The following is a 16378-nucleotide window of genomic DNA, read 5'->3' as shown; positions in this document are numbered from 1 at the left end:
TTGGCCTGAATTTGTAGGAGGAGTTATGATCCTATTTAAACCCTACCCCCCCTACTTACCTTTGTCGTTCAAGCTGTTTGTCCCCACCCACCTACACTCATCTATATTAAACAATTCACCTTTGTGGGCCCTCTTTTTACAGGCCTACTCGTATGTTGGTTTCGGCACACCTCAACCAAAGTTCTACATTCCATTACGTATTAGATAAATTCCGAGCTGGACTGTCTAATGCCAATTATGTGAATATTTCTATACACAGACGCTCAAAAATGGGCTGAGTGCAGTTTGCTGACTGTGTTTCGACATAGCAAATTATTTAATTTCATACAATCAACAAACCACTACATGAGTCAGTCTCAAGTCTTCAAATTGACAGCAATTAAAAACGGAAGCAATTAAAAATGGAAACACTCAATAAGGTTACTCAAGATCTTTCAACATTATCCTGTGCTACGCCCTGAAGGAAACAGTAACTGAAAGTGTGAATCTCTTCCCATCCAGAGACAGAGAATATATAAACAGCAAGGAATGGGATTTTTTGTATTCATCAAGTTTACAGTAGCAAAGGTGAGTCTCAAGGAGATCAGCAGAGAATGACATCTCTGGACTTAATGATTTAACTTCTGCTTTGAACCAGCTGGCCATTCACTAAACTGGGAACTGTTGGGAACTAACCTGGGGATTTCATATTTCAGGCTAAACTTGCATAAATCTCAGCTATTTTCATACCTCGCAACATTTCAGATGGACAAAGAGGACACTTTTCATTTTTGGGGTGTGAGTAGCGGTGTGGCCAGGGGCGAGCTCTTCTGAGATATTTTTGGTGACTAACTAATGACTATTTATACAACTGAAATGTCATTAAGAATTAGAATAATGTAACTTATTTACACAGACTGATTTCTAATCGCATTTATTGTTGTTTAAAGACACATTAGTGCGTGATTTATTGCTGTGGAGCTCTGGCATAAATTTAGCCTGACCAATAATGTGAAGCTTTAAGGAAAGAGGGACATTAGAATAGAATAGATAGGGAATTGGGCCAGAAATAGTAACTGTACCTCCAAGGTAGGGAAAACTTGGAAAATATGTATTTTTCTGCTGTTTTATTTTTTTGACGAAATATGTGCAATTCCCGTTTAGTGCACAGAGTCTGCTTAAGGTTGCCCAGGGCCCTCCGCAGGCTCAAGCAGGGTACCCTCACAGCCAGAGTCCACCAGGGAGTCTAGGTAATCTGGCTCTGTTAATGCATATGTGACAGGTACTTTGTTTCACAGTTCAAAAACATATGCAATATTTGGCTGTACAAAAAATAGGAAAATAATAATAATAATAATAATAATAATAATAATAATAATAATGCCAGTTTTATCCTTTGATCAACAAGATATCTCGGTAATTATGGCAATATTGCTATAATATTTTACTATTACATTTTGATGCTAATTTTCATTCCAGACATGTGCTAAGATGTGTGTTGAGAAATATATTAAAATAATTCATTTGAATTTGTGAATCTGATCACATGGAACATATTGGCTTACATACATACAATATAGGTTGAAAACAAGTCCACAAAGTGGCTTTAGGAAGGAGTCACCTAATTATTTGTGGGCTCAAGCCCAAGGTGTTTTTGACCAAAGCAACTCAACTGTTTGAATGCGTAGGGGGAAGTCTGTGGTGGGGTTGTGTCTGTGCATGGGCTGTTAATAGTGGTGTAAGAGAATCTTGCAGAAACGCTTGTGTGCTAGCTTCTTACCCAGAGACTATGGGCCCGCTGTGGCAATAACAGAACAAGTGGACATATAAAGGGTTAATGGTGTGTAAATGTTATATTCTACAATCTCTGTTTTTTGTGTGTGTAAGTTTAATTCAATCAGTACAGCTTGTCACTTTGATTAAGTTAGTGATGCCCAGACACTCTGGCACCAGGGTTGGGTGCAATGTAATTAAACCTGTCATTGTTATTGGTTACTTTGCCAAGTCCTGTCCCTATTATTGGTTGTTATGCTTTATCCTCGCCTTGGGTTTCCCCTTGGTTTTCCTTATATAAACATCAATAAAATACACTTTGTTGTTCCCTTCACTAAGTTTTGTGTGGTGTTTGGGAGAGAGATATAAAAGAGCTATCTGATCGGAGAACTGGCTGAGGGTTGTGGAAGTAGTAAAAAAACGGTAGAAGAACCCCTGGAGGTTGCCTCTCAGAGCCCTTGTGGACAGGGACGAATGGTATAGCAGGACATCTCTTGTCCTCAAGCCTGACACCAGTCTACCCTGCTCCTCTTACAAGTGGCTGTATGTGGATTGTTGCTATAGTGTGTGTTTAAGGTGATGGGGACTGTATGGGTTGGAGGGGATACTTGCCGTATGGTGTTATTTGGATAGATAAGGGCCCTAGGGTATCTTTGGGGGATCGGAGCTCTAGGACGTGTGGGAAGATAAGGTCTGTAAGGATTTTATTTGATGAATATAGTGTGTGTTGATAGATAGGGGCACTAGGGTGTGTTTGGGAGGGATAAGGTTGTGGTTATGGGTTGGATGGGGACTGTAGGTTATGTGGTATGTTTGGGTTTATGGGGTCTGTAGAGTTTTGATTTGGGGGAAAGGGGCTGTAGAGTGTATGTGGAAATAAGGGCTGTATTGTGTGATGGGGAGGTTAGACTGGATTGCATATTTGTGGGAGAATAGAGGCTGTAGTATAAATGTGCATGTTAAATGGGGGCTTTAGTGTGTGCGTAAGGTGTAATAGGAACAGTTGTGTGAGTGTTGGTGGGGGATAGGACTGTATTGTGTGTTGGGGATGACATGGGTTGAAGTGTGTGTTGGGGGTATAGTAGCTGTTGTGAGTTTCAGGGGCTGTTCTGTGCATTGGGAACATTTCAAAAAATCTGTTTATTTCCCCCTCCTCTTACTTAGCTTGGGCCAGGGAGGGGTACTGCATTGTGAAATCTGCAGAGTACTCACACACTGCGCTGTACCCTCTACTAAAATCTAAACTCTTTCCAAGGTTCACATCTCCTAATACTTCTTCCTGCTGTTTTTTTTTTGTCTTAAATGGGTTATGAAAGAAGTAGTCTAGGTACACAGTTGACTACACATATGTAGTGCAAACACTCAAAACAAAGGATTTTTGAGCTTTGAAATAATTCTGATTCCAGGTATCTGACGTGCAATCTGAAAACTTAACATGAAACTCCTCGTTATCCTTCTGTCGGCCTTCTGCGCTCTTACGCATGGTAAGTGCTTTAAATACATCACACTTTAGTAGATAGGACAGGGAGTTAAACACTGTGAATGGGGTGTTATCCAGGAAATAGGTAAGAGATACACTAAAACACTATGAGAAACATCTCTTTGTAACTGTCGTCTGTCGCCAATAGTGTACAATTATGAGAGGAACACAAAGCAAGCAGTATTGCTGGGTTAAAAGACACACAAGGAGGTAAATGGGGTGAAACAACACACAAGGAGGAAATGAAGAATTAGGAGACTCACAAAGGGTGAGTTTATATAGAGGCACAAAGAGGATTGAGCAATACACAGATAAAACATATTACAGTTCAGCGTGTAGTACCAACCTGCAGTTCCACCCTGGTACCAAATAAGAGAGGTATGGTTCTTGAACTGAATTCTCCTTTTCTCTCTATTTTAACCAGGATGTCCCACCATCATGTCCAAGTCAGCGTGGGGAGGAAAGGCTGCCAAATGCAGCCATCGTTTAGCCACTCCAGTCAAATATGTGATCATCCACCACACTGAGGGGGCATTTTGTTCCTCACAGTCTACATGTTCTGCTCAAGCCAGGAATGTCCAGAATTATCACATGAGCAGTCGAGGCTGGTGTGACATTGGATACAAGTAAGCTGCTTAAAAAGAGAGGTCTTCAAAAAAAAATCAAGTGGGTAGCTGGAAAACTTTGCAACTACAATGTCCTGAGTTTGAAGGTCAAGGGGGTAGAATTTAAAGATAATAGATAAAAGAAGACAATTGGCATGGGCATCCCCAGCCTGGGGCAGGAGCAGGAAAAATTCCCCCAGGAATTAGCCTTTCCTTTATTTTAAATGGTCACGATCATTCTCCTTTGCTAAAATGCATCTAGTAGAACAGATCTCTAATGCAAAACTTTCTCTATCTTCTGCCTGCTAAACCAGACCAATTAAATGAAGACTTCAAAGTATGGCTTATTAATCCAGTGCATTCGTTCATTGAGGCAACATACTGCCAAGATATATTTATATAGCTCTGATGTCAAAATTAAAGATCCAGTGATTGGCTCATCTGGTCTCTCTGGATGAGAAGATAGGAGAAAAAATGGGAGACTGTGTATTGAAAAGCTGGGGAAGACCTACAAGAAAAGATTCCATCCCTAGAATGGGTTTTCAGGCAGTGAAAAGATTAGCAAAGAAATAGGCAATTGTGAAGGTTACTATATAATACAAATAATGATATGTACTTATATATTTTTTGTTTTTATACTCCCAAATTAATTTAGCTTTCTAGTTGGAGAAGATGGCCGTGTATATGAAGGACGTGGCTGGAGAAACGAGGGAGCTCATACAAAATCGTACAACAAAATTTCCACTGGAATTTGCTTTATTGGATCGTTCACTAGTAAGTTGGTACAATGGGGTAATACCATACTATCACATTTGGGATAAATTATTATAGAGTCTCCGTTTATCACCGTTTGTCTTTACTCTTTTCTGTCTCCACCTTGTTGTACGTTTATAAAACATAACATGTATTTCTTCTAACAAAGAAATGCTATTTATTTTGATTTCAGCAGAACAACCATTTGTATTGGTTTATTTCTAGCTATTTATGTCTTCAACTATCTCCTCATTTCCATTTTGAATTATCCTACCTATACTAATACTTTTTGATCTCAGTTTATATCCATCATTTTTTAACTTGTATTTTTTTTTCCACCCAGAGCGCGCTCCCAGTGCTAGCGCCCTAAAAGCTGCTCAAAGTCTGATAAAGTGTGGAGTCTCGAAAGGTTATATCAAATCAGCTTATATTCTGAAGGGACATCGCAATTTAGGGGACACAGATTGCCCTGGAGACAAATTATACCAAATCATTCAAAAATGGCGCAATTTTAAGGCTTAAGACTCAAGCATTGTGCAATGAATTTATCTTGCTGTACTGTGTTATTTTTGTTTTGCTTTATATGTGTCACAATCATTGGAACAGTTTTAAAGTTGTATGTGCAGTTTCTATCATACTTGACATTATTTTACAACTGTAAATATTTTAGGTACGCCATTTTGTGCCACACAGCTCCTTAAATGTGCAGAGAGCTTCAAACCAATAACACAAGACAGATACTTTCTGGGACATACTCACACATGTACGCTTTCGTTTTTATGACATCTCTCAAAGAAGGGCAATACATGATGATACTCCATCTTAAAGAGTACACTCTATTCTCTCCTGTATCTCATTGAAATATAAAATGTTCAGCTTTTTCTACTAACAGCAAAAAATGTTAATTTACTTTAATCCACATTGTGCTTTAATTTACTACAGAAATCTGCTTTTACAAGGAAATACTGCTGTAATAAAATAAATATCATTTTATTTGACGTTTTGCTATTTAATAAGAGTGCTTCTTGTCTTCTTCTTGTGTGTGTGTTTATGTATATTATTGCTTATCATAACATGTTAAGAAATGATGCGCTATTAACAATCAATCTTTATTTAAAATACAGAAGGACAAAAGAATAGACAATTAATATTATTTGTGAATGGTTCAGATACAGAACATTAAAAGTTCTGTCAGCCTACTGATATATAGTGATAGCATACATTTCATGTAAGTCAACAATCTGTGCAATATTATCCACATTAGGTTCTTTACAGAAACATGTAGAAAAATAAGTATGTTTTTATCCCCCCATTCATGGGGAGTTTCTAGTTTTACAAGGTAGAAATGACTTCAAAATAATGAAAATGAAATAGTATTCTCTTGTATTAAAGTTTTGTCCAATAAAATATAAGCTGGTCAGTTCACGGCTTGGCCATTACTACTTTATGGACTCCAGTCAATGATGATTTTTTTCGGTGGAATCTTCAAGATCTTCGTTCATCTCATTTTTCATGTGCACTTTTCGGTGTTTAATAAGACTTGAATTCTGGCTGAAGTTTTTCCCACACTCGGTGCAGATATAAGGCCTCTCCCCAGTATGGGTCCTCTGATGCTCAATGAGGTTGGATCGCTGTGTATAACTTTTGCCACAGTCCATGCACGAGTATGGCCATAGCCATGTATGTCCTCTGGTGGGCAATAAGATTAGAAATTTGTGTAAATCTTCTCCCACACTCCGAACAAGAATATGGCCTCTCGCCTCTGTGGGCCCTCTGGTGTGTGATTAGATGTGAGCTTTCTCCCCAGTGTGAGCCCTCGGGTGAGTAACAAGGTTTGAAACAAGTGTAAAGCTCTTTTCACAGTCACTGCATACATACGGTCGCTTCCCTTGTGTGTGCTCTCTGGTGGGCAATAAGGTTTGAGCTATCAGTGAAGGTTTTACCACAGTCTGTGCATGCGTATGGTCTCTCTCCTGTGTGTGTTCGCTGGTGTTTGACACGATTTGAGCTGTCAGTGAATCCTTTCCCACACTCAATGCAAACATATGGTTTCTCTCCCATGTGGATTCGGTGGTGTATAATTCAGATTTCCTGGTTTCTTTTTGAGTTTTGGACATGTATTCATTCCTAGGCTCTGGGATACCTTTCTCCATATAACTGGGTGTATTACAAGTTTGGCAAGGACTGGTATACCTAGGAAAGACAAATTACATTATGTTATTAGTTGTGTATCATTTGAACATGGGGAAAAACTGCAATGAAATACATATATTTACAAAATAGACCACCATTTGCAACTAGCCACACATTGATAACAACTTAAGTTTTTTAGGGAACTTTCTGAGTTTTATTTCCGATAAATGCATTTAATAAAAGTTGGCACATAGAATAGGCTAATACAATATAGACACAGTTCATATGAATCATCACTTATAAAAGTTCTAGAAAAGATAAAGAAGAGAGTGCATATACTGGATTAGAAACCTGCGTCTTTGCTAATTTACTGTCTGACTGGACAACCTCTCGTTCTTATTGGAAATAGAGATTAGCAAAATAATGAAAATTGTATCCAAGGTACACAATAAATGTTAGCAGCTGCAACAATTTTTTCCCCCAAATCCTATACTTTAGATGCTAATTGGTATTGTCAGCGCTTAGAAGATAATCCCCTTAAAATATATCAAGGGTGCACACGTATAAAAATGTATCTAAAAAACAGTATCAATAAAAACAGTATAAATGTCCCCAAAATGTCCAAAGTCTGTATAATTCACATATAGGTTCCTTTGGGGGAAAGTCCAAATTCCTACTGGACCCAATAGTGTACTGGAAATTCCTTTAGGCAAAGAGAGACAAAATATAGTGTAACTCTATAACATTGATTGCCCCAGTACAAAAAATCCTCCCCTTCCCCCTCCCCCCCCCCCAAATAAAAACTCTTACAAAATTAACATGTGGTACTTATCACTAAGGACCACGAAAATGGCTCTTGTAGCTGCTCGTTCTCTTGAAGTCCCCGAGGGAATGCCCGGTTCTCCAGAGGAGACAGCATCTGCCTCGTGCACAAAGGCAGGCTGTCAGAAGATTTTCAAGTGGAGAAACACTAAGGATCAATCTGGCTTGTTCCTGGAACCTGGTCGAAAAGTATATGCAGCAGAGCTCAATCACTAGCACCTTATCAACGCGTTTCGCCCTTCTTCTAAGGGCTTTCTCAAGATATGTGCTGTGGCTGTTGCTTGGCGGCTTTATACTTTACTGGGCAAGCAGATTCAAAAATCTTAAAGGTATATACACTTATTAAAAAACAATAGCCTAAAACAGTTTTGTCTATACTGCTAGCGATACATTTCAACTCGTATACAAAGTCATTTTAAAAACTATTGCACAATACCATTATAATAGTCTTGTGACAGTTAACAAAAAGCTTAAAATTGTTAAGACAATAAAAGTACTGATGTGGATATCAATCAATCAATTGATTGTCTTGTGTATCTGCCCCCGGCCAAATTAAAGAAATAGTGCGTGCAGGCTCCTGAAGTAATTCACACCAGACACAGGTTTCGGGTTAATGAAAAACTTGAGGAATGTTTATTCAGGGGGGACAGCATGCCCCTTATAAAGCAAAATTACATCATAGGCTTTGTCAGAGATAACATGAAATAATACATCAATAATTGGTTAGGTGTTAAGTGGTTCACTTATTGCTCTTCCAACCGGGTGTGATGTCACTGGTATCTTGGAGGTCTCCCCCAGATTCCAGCGCCATCTTGTTAGTAAGGGTGTTAGTCGATGTCTAGGGGAAACTCCCTAGCGGCCATTTTAAGTAAATCACATATAAATTGAATAATACTGATTGGAGGTATGCTGAGTAAATAGGCATTTTACTAACATAAATTAGGTTAATATTTTTGTCCACAACAGTCCACCCTTAAAATGACTATTTACTAAAAAGACAACTACTAACTGACCCTATTGATATCCCTAATTGGCTGCAGCACATCGATCTAAACAGGCCTCGAACGCTTCACTGCGCGGGTATCCCATAGCGGCTAACCCACTACATCTCCTGCGTCAGACTCCTGCCCATGGAGACAGACGCTGTCCCTATACTATCCCTATAGAGGAGTAGTTGCCTGTTTGAGATGGTGGGACTGAAGAGGTGTGTGTGGTCTGTCACAGTCCATATCGTCGATATCTTGATGTAGGAATGTAGGTGTGGTGTGGTCAATGGTCTGACCTACAGTCTTCTGCAAGTATTTCTGCACACAGGGCAACACACAACAAGTCAGGAAGAGAAAGAGAATTACCACAGTAAGAACTGCCATACCTACTTGGAAGAGAGTTCTCTGCCATCCACTCCATCTGTCCCAAGAATTGGGGACCCCCGAATTCCTTTTTAATTCGTCAAAGAGACTTTCTAACTTCTCTATGGCCATAGTTACTTTACCATTGGGGCCTGTATTGTCCGGGATGAAGGTACAGCATGTCATAGTATCGGGGAGTATTTTACACACGCCCCCTTTTTCAGCTAGTATCATGTCTAAGGCCATTCGATTCTGGAATGTCATTTGGGAGGTAGTTTGTAATTGTTCTGCCAAGCCCTGGAGGGTGTCTCTAGTATAATTGACAAAGTGTTGCTGATTATAGTAAATATAATTTATCCAGTTAACATTCTTGTTAGCAGTGATGGGATCAAGGATTCGAATCCCGCCGCCACCTCATCTCTGGCCTTGAACTCATTTGGTACCCCCCTTGGCACTCCGATGGCATCAATATATATGTGTGGATCGAAACTCCCTCAAACAGGATTTGCACTTTTTACCCTAAAGTATGTGTATGGTGAATCTAGTGGGCCTTGGTGGTTATCAAAAATTATATGTATGGGCATGATAGCTTTGGTCAGGGTACATTCTCAGTCACCAGGAAATAGCTTATGAGAGCCTGTATTTGACTCTGGATCTTGAATAGAAGAAAACACCTGTGCATGGATTTTGGTCAAAGCATGAAAGAGCGCAGTTATATAGTCTACCATTGCATCTGACTGAATTTTATTCAGCTATTGTTTCATTTTTCTTGCCCACATATGGGAAGAAAAGATACAAAAAGCTGAGACATTTGTTACACAATATTGCTATTTTGTGAACTCATATTGCCTTAATAACTATCTCCACAGAGTCCTGCTATTACTATTGATTATTCAATAGACACACTTACTATTTACACTTTAACCTCAGGTGGCGGTTATTCTCGCAGTGATTCAGTGGTTATGGTACACATATCCGGTCTCATCGTTTAAAATTTGAGAGTTATTCACCAGTGTAAGCTGGAGTTTATCTATTAAGTTACTTTTGAAAATTGTTCATCATGTGGAACCGTGGGCTTTGTCACTTGAAATTCCATATGAACGTCAGGATTAATGTCCAGACTGTACCAGTATTGTGGGACTCCCCCCTTTGGAAGTGGCAGAAGAGTGGCCGGGTTCAATGAGTAACATCTCTGTAAAGTGACATTATCAGGCAAGAGGAGGGAAGTTTGAAGGCGGAGATGTCTCTGAGATGAGAGATGTTTCGGCTGGACTTGATTCAGGATTGCAGTGATATCATGTGGAGCAAGGACTGTTAGTTTATGTCCAAGAACAAAGTCATTTCAGGCACGCTGAAAAATGCATTTGCAAGATCAACCACTGTGAAGAATCTAGCTGTTGGAGGAACTTGTGACAACAGTGTATGTGGATTAGGGACAACAGCAGTATCTCGGTTTGTGACTTCATTAATAGCACGGAGGTCTTGGACCATACGGTACTGGTTAGGTTGTCCTTTTTCAGTTTTCTTCTTTACTGGAAATAGAGGGGTGTTACACTGTGACACGCACTTGACCAGAGCACCTTTTGCCAACAGACTGTTTTGAGATGGCAAGGGCCTGTGCAGGCTTCAATGGGTACTGTGGTCTTCGTGGTGGAGTAGCTCCCTTTATTAGTGTAACTACCACAGGTAGGACTCGTAGGCGTCCAATGTCATCAGGGCCCGTGGACCAGAGTGTAGCTGGGACCCTATCCAGGGCACTGGGGGCGGCTGGGACCCTTACTTCCTCGGTGGGGGATGTCATGTGTAGTAGCAGGGGGAGAGAGCAAAGGACGGAAGTATCTTTACGAGAAAGGGGGGTTAATAGTTGGACCTGGCCATCAGCAGTAAAAGAGATAGAAGCTTGGAGACGGGACAGAACACCAGCACTTAAAAGGTTAATTGGACAAGTGGAAGAAACAACAAAGCGTGAAAGTATGTCAGAACCCACCGGCAAGAGCTTAGTTAGTGGGTTGTTTCTAGGGGTACTTACATTCAATTTACTAACATAAATTGGGTTAATATTTTTGTCCACAACAAGTACATTAACCCCTTAAGACCGCAGCCAAATGTACAAGTTGTGATCCAAAAAAAATGTAAACAAACCACAGAATTTTACTATATGTCTGTTCAACAATAATTTACCTCTTTCATACTAAGTGCACCCACACTTATTATATATCATTTTGTTCAGGGGAAACAGGGCTTTCATTTAATATCAAACATTCATGTATGGAACTCCATTTTATATGAATAAAATCTAAAAAACTTGAAAAAATTATGAAATCTTGTTATTTTTCAATTTCAGCATGGCAATTTAACTGTTAATGTCAGAATACTATTCGGTTTTCCTGCAATAAAACATACATATTTGTATTCAGAAATGTCTCACGAGTAAAACAGTACCCCCCATGTATAGGTTTTATGGGGTTTTGTAAAGTTACAGGGTCAAATATACGACTTGTCCATTATTTTATTTTCTGCATAGAAATTTGACAGATTGGTTTGAGTGACCTAGGTTGCCTTTTAGACCGTATGGCAGCCCAGAAATGAAAATTACCCCCATCATGGCATACCATTTGAAAAAGTAGACATCCCAGGGTATTCAAAATGGGGTATGGCCAGTCTTTTGTAGTAGCCACTTGGGCACAAACCCTAGCCAAAGTTAGCGGTTTTTTTTGTGTTTTCTTTTTTTTACATAAAATCTGTACTTTCACTGATAATATTATTGTTAGTATATAGTTTACTGCCCTGAAACACTCCTAGTTCTGCTCAGTGATGTCTCACGAGCGCCATGGTACCCCCCATGTATAGGTTTTATGGGGTTTTGGAAAGTTTCAGGGTCATATATACGGCTTATCCATTTATGCTTTTTCACCTTGAAATTTGTCAGATTAGTTTGCAGTGTCCAGGCTGCCTTTGAGACCGTATGGCAGCCAAGAAATGAAAATTACCCCCATCATGGCATACCATTTGAAAAAGTAGACATCCCAGGGTATTCAAAATGGGGTATGCCCAGTCTTTTCTAGTAGCCACTTAGGCACAAACCCTAGCCAAATTTAGTGTTTGTTTGGTTTTTTTGCATTTTTCACATAAAATCTGTACTTTCACTGATAATATTATTGTTAGTATATAGTTTACTGCCCTGAAACACTCCTAGTTCTGCTCAGTGAGGTCTCACGAGCGCCATGGTACCCCCCATGTATAGGTTTTATGGGGTTTTGAAAAGTTTCAGGGTCATATATACGGCTTATCCATTTATGCTTTTTCACCTTGAAATTTGTCAGATTAGTTTGCAGTGTCCAGGCTGCCTTTGAGACCGTATGGCAGCCAAGAAATGAAAATTACCCCCATCATGGCATACCATTTGAAAAAGTAGACATCCCAGGGTATTCAAAATGGGGTATGCCCAGTCTTTTCTAGTAACCACTTGGGCACAAACCCTAGCCAAATTTAGTGTTTGTTTTTTTTTTTTGCATTTTTCACATAAAATCTGTACTTTCACTGATAATATTATTGTTAGTATATAGTTTACTGCCCTGAAACACTCCTAGTTCTGCTCAGTGAGGTCTCACGAGCGCCATGGTACCCCCCATGTATAGGTTTTATGGGGTTTTGGAAAGTTTCAGGGTCATATATACAGCTTATCCATTTATGCTTTTTCACCTTGAAATTTGTCAGATTAGTTTGCAGTGTCCAGGCTGCCTTTGAGACCGTATGGCAGCCAAGAAATGAAAATTACCCCCATCATGGCATACCATTTGAAAAAGTAGACATCCCAGGGTATTCAAAATGGGGTATGCCCAGTCTTTTCTAGTAGCCACTTGGGCACAAACCCTAGCCAAATTTAGTGTTTGTTTGTTTTTTTTGCATTTTTCACATAAAATCTGTACTTTCACTGATAATATTATTGTTAGTATATAGTTTACTGCCCTGAAACACTCCTAGTTCTGCTCAGTGAGGTCTCACGAGCGCCATGGTACCCCCCATGTATAGGTTTTATGGGGTTTTGAAAAGTTTCAGGGTCATATATACGGCTTATCCATTTATGCTTTTTCACCTTGAAATTTGTCAGATTAGTTTGCAGTGTCCAGGCTGCCTTTGAGACCGTATGGCAGCCAAGAAATGAAAATTACCCCCATCATGGCATACCATTTGAAAAAGTAGACATCCCAGGGTATTCAAAATGGGGTATGCGCAGTCTTTTCTAGTAGCCACTTGGGCACAAACCCTAGCCAAATTTAGTGTTTTTTTTTTTTTTTGCATTTTTCACATAAAATCTGTACTTTCACTGATAATATTATTGTTAGTATATAGTTTACTGCCCTGAAACACTCCTAGTTCTGCTCAGTGAGGTCTCACGAGCGCCATGGTACCCCCCATGTATAGGTTTTATGGGGTTTTGGAAAGTTTCAGGGTCATATATACGGCTTATCCATTTATGCTTTTTCACCTTGAAATTTGTCAGATTAGTTTGCAGTGTCCAGGCTGCCTTTGAGACCGTATGGCAGCCAAGAAATGAAAATTACCCCCATCATGGCATACCATTTGAAAAAGTAGACATCCCAGGGTATTCAAAATGGGGTATGCCCAGTCTTTTCTAGTAGCCACTTGGGCACAAACCCTAGCCAAATTTAGTGTTTGTTTGTTTTTTTTGCATTTTTCACATAAAATCTGTACTTTCACTGATAATATTATTGTTAGTATATAGTTTACTGCCCTGAAACACTCCTAGTTCTGCTCAATGAGGTCTCACGAGCGCCATGGTACCCCCCATGTATAGGTTTTATGGGGTTTTGAAAAGTTTCAGGGTCATATATACGGCTTATCCATTTATGCTTTTTCACCTTGAAATTTGTCAGATTAGTTTGCAGTGTCCAGGCTGCCTTTGAGACCGTATGGCAGCCAAGAAATGAAAATTACCCCCATCATGGCATACCATTTGAAAAAGTAGACATCCCAGGGTATTCAAAATGGGGTATGCCCAGTCTTTTCTAGTAGCCACTTGGGCACAAACCCTAGCCAAATTTAGTGTTTGTTTTTTTTTTTTGCATTTTTCACATAAAATCTGTACTTTCACTGATAATATTATTGTTAGTATATAGTTTACTGCCCTGAAACACTCCTAGTTCTGCTCAGTGAGGTCTCACGAGCGCCATGGTACCCCCCATGTATAGGTTTTATGGGGTTTTGGAAAGTTTCAGGGTCATATATACGGCTTATCCATTTATGCTTTTTCACCTTGAAATTTGTCAGATTAGTTTGCAGTGTCCAGGCTGCCTTTGAGACCGTATGGCAGCCAAGAAATGAAAATTACCCCCATCATGGCATACCATTTGAAAAAGTAGACATCCCAGGGTATTCAAAATGGGGTATGCCCAGTCTTTTCTAGTAGCCACTTGGGCACAAACCCTAGCCAAATTTAGTGTTTGTTTGTTTTTTTTGCATTTTTCACATAAAATCTGTACTTTCACTGATAATATTATTGTTAGTATATAGTTTACTGCCCTGAAACACTCCTAGTTCTGCTCAGTGAGGTCTCACGAGCGCCATGGTACCCCCCATGTATAGGTTTTATGGTGTTTTGGAAAGTTACACGGTCATATATACGGCTTATCCATTTAGGCTTTATTACATTGAAATTTGGCAAAGTGATTTTCTGGGCCTATATCGCATTTGAGAGAGCATGGCAGCCTGGGTAATAACATTTCCACTATTATGGCATATCATTTTCAAAAGTAGGCAACCCAGAGTATAAGAAATGGTGCATTGCAAGATATTTGGTCTAACCACTTTATCAGAAATGAAGGGCCCACATAGGGGTTATAGCTTTATTTGTGCTTTTTCACGCACATGAACTCCATTTTCACAGGACATTTCATATTCCTGATATGAGTTATTGCAACAAAGCCTCACTATTTGTATTTAACATTGTCTCCTGAATGTAACAGTACCCCCATGTACTAGATTCTCTGTTTTGGGGGGGAAGTCACATTTCAAGTACTACAAATGTAGTATTTTGAGTTGTTTGGTGTAGCCACTTTAGAATGGCTAGCGTAAACAGGGACAGGCCAAGGTCAGGGGAATCCAGAATTCAGAGTAGTCGGTAAAACAAGCCAATGGGTCGGTACAGGCAGCTAACAAAGCGTAGTCAGGACAAGCCGAGGTCAGAAATCCAGGTAAATCAAGCAAACAAACTGCCAAAGTCCCATACAGAGTGATTCAGAAATTCAGCTCTGTATGGTAGACTTTGAAACAGTCTGTTATGCAGAGGGCGGGTAGAGATGGGCAGGTTGGACAATAAAAACTGGAGTCCTTTCGGACTCCTTTCTTGTAGCAAACACGGCACTTTTTTGGGGGAGCTTTTTTACTAGGGGTGGATGGGATTCGGGAAGGGAAGTGTTTGCCACAAAGTCTTTGGAGATCTCCTGATTCCAAAGTGGGATTGGGGGGCTGGGTAAACAACATACGGGACAAAATGCTTAATGTGAATTCGAGGAAAGGGCAGGGCCTACCTATGACCTCTTTTGTATAGAGGACATAGGCATTGAAAATTGCAATCTGGCTCACGTAGATTGCAATTTTCTTGTACCAGGTCCTAGTTTTTCGGTTCACCAGATAGGGCTGTATGCATTGGTCAGCCAAGTCTACTCCCCCCATAAACTTGCTGTAGTCTACAATGCACTTCGGCTTTTCCAGATGCTCAGTGCTACCTCTCACAGACACTGGCACTGTACTTTCGTCATGCATCGTAGACAGCATGTATACATCTTTCCTATCTCTGAAGCGAAGAGCAAGCAACTCATCCTGGCGGAGAGCTGAAGAGGAACCTCTACTGCTTCTGCCACTTGCCAGGGCTTGGGGGAAACCCCTGTGATTCTTCCTCACTGTGCCACAGGCTAGGGTTTCAAAACAATATAAATTTTTAAATAATTCTATACTGGTATAATAATTGTCAACCCATAGCCTATATCCCTTATTCAACAAGGGAAGGATTAGATCCCAAACAATCTTGCCACTTGTACCCACAGAATCAGGGCATCCTGGTGGGTCAAGATGGCTATACTTCCCCTGGTAAATGCGAAACGCCCATGTGTAACCAGTACAGGATTCACATAATTTATAAAATTTAACGCCATATCGGGACCGCTTCGATGGAATATATTGCTTAAATAGCAGTCGACCTTTAAATTTCATAAGGGACTCGTCAATTGAAATATCTTTATCGGGGACATAATTTTCAGAAAATTTGTCTGACAGGAGTTGAATAAAGGGCCGAATTTTATATAGCCTGTCAAACAGTGGGTCGTTTCTAGGGGGACACAGCGAGTTATCATTAAAATGAAGGAATCGCAGCAGTTGCAGGTAGCGATCCCTCAACATAACCTCAGGGAAAAGAGGTGTAGCCAGGATACGTTGCTTGCTCCAGTAGGACCTGATACTGGGCT

General features: G+C 39.9%; 1 protein-coding gene across 2 annotated transcripts; it reads left to right on the top strand.

The window, feature by feature from the left end:
- Positions 1 to 490: 490 nt before the first annotated feature.
- LOC134572599 (peptidoglycan recognition protein 1-like) lies at positions 491 to 5580 on the top strand. 2 transcript variants are annotated; one of them, XM_063431662.1, is made up of 5 exons: positions 491 to 567; positions 3159 to 3236; positions 3657 to 3858; positions 4493 to 4611; positions 4934 to 5580. In XM_063431662.1, the coding sequence occupies exons 2-5, from the start codon at positions 3188 to 3190 to the stop codon at positions 5110 to 5112; spliced, it is 549 nt and encodes a 182-aa protein (XP_063287732.1). In that variant the 5' UTR covers positions 491 to 567; positions 3159 to 3187; the 3' UTR covers positions 5113 to 5580. The 2 variants fall into 2 exon arrangements, with proteins under 2 accessions (XP_063287732.1, XP_063287733.1); XM_063431663.1 differs by lacking the exon at positions 491 to 567 and adding an exon at positions 2097 to 2229.
- The last annotated feature ends 10798 nt before the right edge of the window (positions 5581 to 16378 follow it).

Source organism: Pelobates fuscus, chromosome 9 (genome assembly GCF_036172605.1).
Source record: "Pelobates fuscus isolate aPelFus1 chromosome 9, aPelFus1.pri, whole genome shotgun sequence".
NCBI classification, from domain to species: Eukaryota; Metazoa; Chordata; class Amphibia; order Anura; family Pelobatidae; genus Pelobates; species Pelobates fuscus.
The sequence above is the reverse complement of the archived record's forward strand: the minus strand, read 5'-3'. Positions and strand labels throughout refer to the sequence as shown.